This window comes from Octopus bimaculoides, chromosome 22 (genome assembly GCF_001194135.2).
Source record: "Octopus bimaculoides isolate UCB-OBI-ISO-001 chromosome 22, ASM119413v2, whole genome shotgun sequence".
NCBI classification, from domain to species: domain Eukaryota; kingdom Metazoa; phylum Mollusca; class Cephalopoda; order Octopoda; family Octopodidae; genus Octopus; species Octopus bimaculoides.
This window is the reverse complement of record NC_069002.1, coordinates 18,699,373-18,703,409: the sequence shown is the minus strand read 5'-3', so window position 1 is coordinate 18,703,409 and position 4,037 is coordinate 18,699,373. Positions and strand designations below refer to the sequence as shown.

At 37.4% G+C, this 4,037-nt stretch overlaps 1 protein-coding gene across 1 annotated transcript; it reads left to right on the top strand.

The window, feature by feature from the left end:
- Nucleotides 1-231: 231 nt before the first annotated feature.
- Nucleotides 232-3,884, top strand: LOC106867313 (cAMP-dependent protein kinase type II regulatory subunit). Its single transcript, XM_052975696.1, has one exon. It carries the CDS (start codon nucleotides 2,664-2,666, stop codon nucleotides 3,780-3,782), a length of 1,119 nt encoding a protein of 372 aa, XP_052831656.1. The 5' UTR covers nucleotides 232-2,663; the 3' UTR covers nucleotides 3,783-3,884.
- Nucleotides 3,885-4,037: the final 153 nt, after the last annotated feature.

The following is a 4,037-nucleotide window of genomic DNA, read 5'->3' as shown; positions in this document are numbered from 1 at the left end:
CGATATTACAATATATTAGGCGTATTGGGACCCACTCGTTTTGATAGCAACAAGCAATAGCTAATTGCATTACCTCTGATTATAATAAGCGATATCCATTATAGCTCCATACATCCAGCAGTATATATATCAGATGGTGTGTATAATACAGAAAAGAGGCGGATGAATAGCGAGAGATGGCAACGGAACGAGAAAGACCGTTTGACTGGTTGACTCTGAGAAGCGCGCGCATGTTGTAGAGAAAAGCAACACACACATGTATAAAATATATATGACATATATTTAATGTATATGTGTATACCTATATACATATATGTTTTGCTTATACCCTTATGCGTATATATATATATGTATATATGTGTGTGCAATGTGTGTATATCTACATATAGAAACTGTTCTCTCGTTGGGACTTTTCAAGGCAAGGACCTGAATTTCTTCTCACATCTCACAACTTTAAACGACGGACAACTGTCGTCGTCAAGGCAGTAACACAGAAAAAAAAACCTCCACCTTTAACTGCAGCTTTGTGTGTGCATTTTGTGCATGGGTGTATAGTTATGTGACGTGTACCAACTAAACACAAATTTCCCCAGGTACGTTTATAGACCAATCTGTCTTTGTGTTTGTGGAGAGCGAAAGAGAGAGAGGAGGGAGAGAGAATGTGAACACACACACACATCATCGAAGTTCTTCACACACTTTTTCTCTTTCATTGTAACACTTTCTTTCATAGTCGTTCGCCGCTCTTTCATTCACATTTTCCCAGTTTAATCACATACACACGCGCCTGATAAATAGACATTTTAATCAAGCTACTGTTGAGTGAGAGAGAGAGCTAGAAAGTGAGTAGAATGTGAAGAAAAAGAAGGGAAAAAGCGACGAAACTAAATCGTGGAAAAACAGTATGGATCCTGCGTTTAGAGAGAAATATTTGGACGGATTCCCTTAAAATCGATCCATCCTGCGGAATCTGATTACTTGGATTTAAGTTTTTGTCCAACAAACACACGCGAAAGTTGAAAAAGAGGAGGAGAAAAGAGTGACATACATACATGTATACATAAAGAAAGCAAGGTGCACAAACGAGGAGGATATGAGAGAGACAAGTTTTAACAAATGTTATATGTAATATGTTTATGGACTGACTGGAGAAAGAAGGGGAAAAAATAAAGAAAAGAATAAGAAAACAGCAGTAAAGATAAACGAGGAAGGAATGAAGAAAGAATGGGAAAATAAGAGAGCGATAGAATGAATTAGGAATGAAAGAAAGGAAAAATACAGTTTGAATGAGAAAGGAAGGAAAAAAGAAATTTTAAAACGAAATGCAGAAAGGGAAAAGGAATTTTGCTTCCGAGAAACAAGTTGAGTGGAGGAAAGTAGAACAACAACAACAGGAATAATCAGTTAAATGCCAGCATCGACAACAACAACCGCAAGAACACAATTCCTCCAGTGACGACAACAACATACTACTACAGTGACTTCGGCTGCTTTAACCACTACCACTGCTACTACAACTACTACTACTACTACTAACATTAACAATACTGACAGGCAGCAGCAGCAGCAGTGACAAGCAGGAACCACCACGTTATTTCAATATAATACACACGTTTGTCGAAGAGACAAGTTCGTGGGGCTTTTTCTCCCCCCCTCTTCCGTTTCTCTTATCTTCATTTTTTTTTTCGTTTATTACATTTTCGTTTTGTTTCTGTTTTTTTTTTTTTATTATTTAATTATACTTTCGGAGAAACTTATTTTTGTTGCTGCTGTTGCAATTTATATTACTCGGTTGGCGGAAAGAAACTCCAGCAAAAGAACCAAAAAAAAGGTGGAAAAAAAAAAATTAAACTGTGGAATCAACAACAACAATAACTGTATATGGCGAAGAAGTCGAACCAAAGTGGAGGAGGCTGATGAGGAAGCTCCGTTTCCAAACAGTATTAGAACCGTTTTGTGGAGAAGTTGTTACCTTAAAGTTGTGGAGATGCTAACACTGGAGTACTCTATGCACTGATATTATATACATCGACACACACATGGGTGTATAAATGTATACCAGTAATATACAAGGCGTTTTTCTTTGCTTTTTGGATTAATCACAAATTAATTACAGCTTAACAACTTACACAACTTTACCATCATCATCATCATCATCACCAACACCAGCTTAAAATTAACAACGAAAACTGTTATTATTATTAGCAATAGTAGTATAACAGCTACAAAATACATTTTCTTACTAACCACTACGACTATAGCAACAACAACAACTACTACTACTAGTACTATTACAATCAAACACTACAATAAGTCTTACAACCACCACCAACACTATTATCATTCCAACCATTTTCACCACTGCAATTTACTACTACCACTAGTGCTACTATTACCGCTATTACTGCAATCACCACCAACAATAACAAAAAATAACATTATCATTATTATCCATAATATTCAACAACAAAAAGATTATCATAATTATTATAATTACAACTAGAGAATCGGGTATTTTTGAGAGAAAAAAAATTCGAAGAATATTCATTTTTTTTTTTTTGTTCTGTTCTCACTTTCACAAATACGTAAAAAATATAATTTTTTTGTTTGATAGAAAATAAATTTTTTTCCTCCGCTACAAAAAAAAACCCAAAACAAAAGTCATGAGCTTTGAAATCCCGGAGGGTCTTGGTGATATGCTGAGAGATTTCACTGTAGCAGTTCTACGAGAGAGGCCGGCTGACATCTACGACTTCGCAATAGACTATTTCACGAGGGTGCGAGAAAATCGGAAGCCTAAGACGGTCCCCATGTACATCATGGTGGATGAGGGCGAAGCTGGAGAACCAGAACCATCATCGATGAAACCTAAAACCAATTTCTCGAATCGAGCTGCACGTCGACATTCTGTTTCAGCCGAAAAGTATGACCCCGAAGCTGATGACGATGATGAGAAAGTCGTCCACCCGAAAACGGACGAACAACGTCGACGTCTGACAGAAGCTGTTAGCGGCATTTTAATATTCCGATCTTTAGATTCCGACCAAATGCAGGAAGTTCTTGATGCAATGTTCGGGAAAAAGGTGAGTGCTGGGGAAGAAGTGATCTCCCAAGGAGATGATGGAGATAATTTTTATGTGATAGACAGCGGAATTTACGATGTATTTGTGGAAACTAACGGAACTACCAGGAAAGTCCACCAGTTCGTAGATACGGGCAGTTTCGGTGAGTTAGCACTTTTGTATAACAAGCCGCGATCGGCGACCGTTACTGTTGTGTCGGAAGGGGGCATGTTATGGGCGATGGACCGAAATTCATTTCGGCGAATCGTTCTGAAAAGAGCTTGCAATAAACGCAAAATGTACGAGGATTTCCTGGAAAATGTACCCATTTTGAAATCGCTCGACCAGTACGAAAGAATGAGTTTGGCCGATGCACTGGTCTCGCAAAACTACTCGGACCAAACCCAGATCATCAAGCAGGGTGACGGAGCTGACGGTATGTATTTTGTGGAAAGGGGTGAGATAAGGGTCACCATTTGCCATAAACCAGACGACCCAGAAGGAGAAGTAGAGGAGGTGGGTCGATTGTGCAAAGGATCGTATTTCGGAGAACTGGCTCTTATAGAAAATAAACCACGGTCAGCCAACGTATACGCAGTGGGTGACATACAGGTGGCATTTTTACAAAGAGACTCTTTTGAACGGTTGTTAGGGTCGTGTTTGGATATCATGAAAAGAAATAGCGAACTTTATAAACAGTACACGGAACAGACGAAGTGATATGTACGATTCATATATAAACACACACACACACATGCATTGCATATATTTATACACAATGTAAGTATATATAAATATATATACACACACACACACACACACTCAGACACAATGTATAGATTGCATACCTTTACACAGCACACAATGTTCCATGTGATTTTTCCAATATATGTAATTATATGTGAATATATATATGTATGTATATATATATATATATATATATATATATATATATATATATATATATATATATAT

What these genes read in the sequence shown, in the direction of transcription:
- LOC106867313 (XM_052975696.1), top strand. Translation starts at nt 2,664, where the DNA reads ATGAGCTTTGAAATCCCGGAGGGTCTTGGTGATATGCTGAGAGATTTC.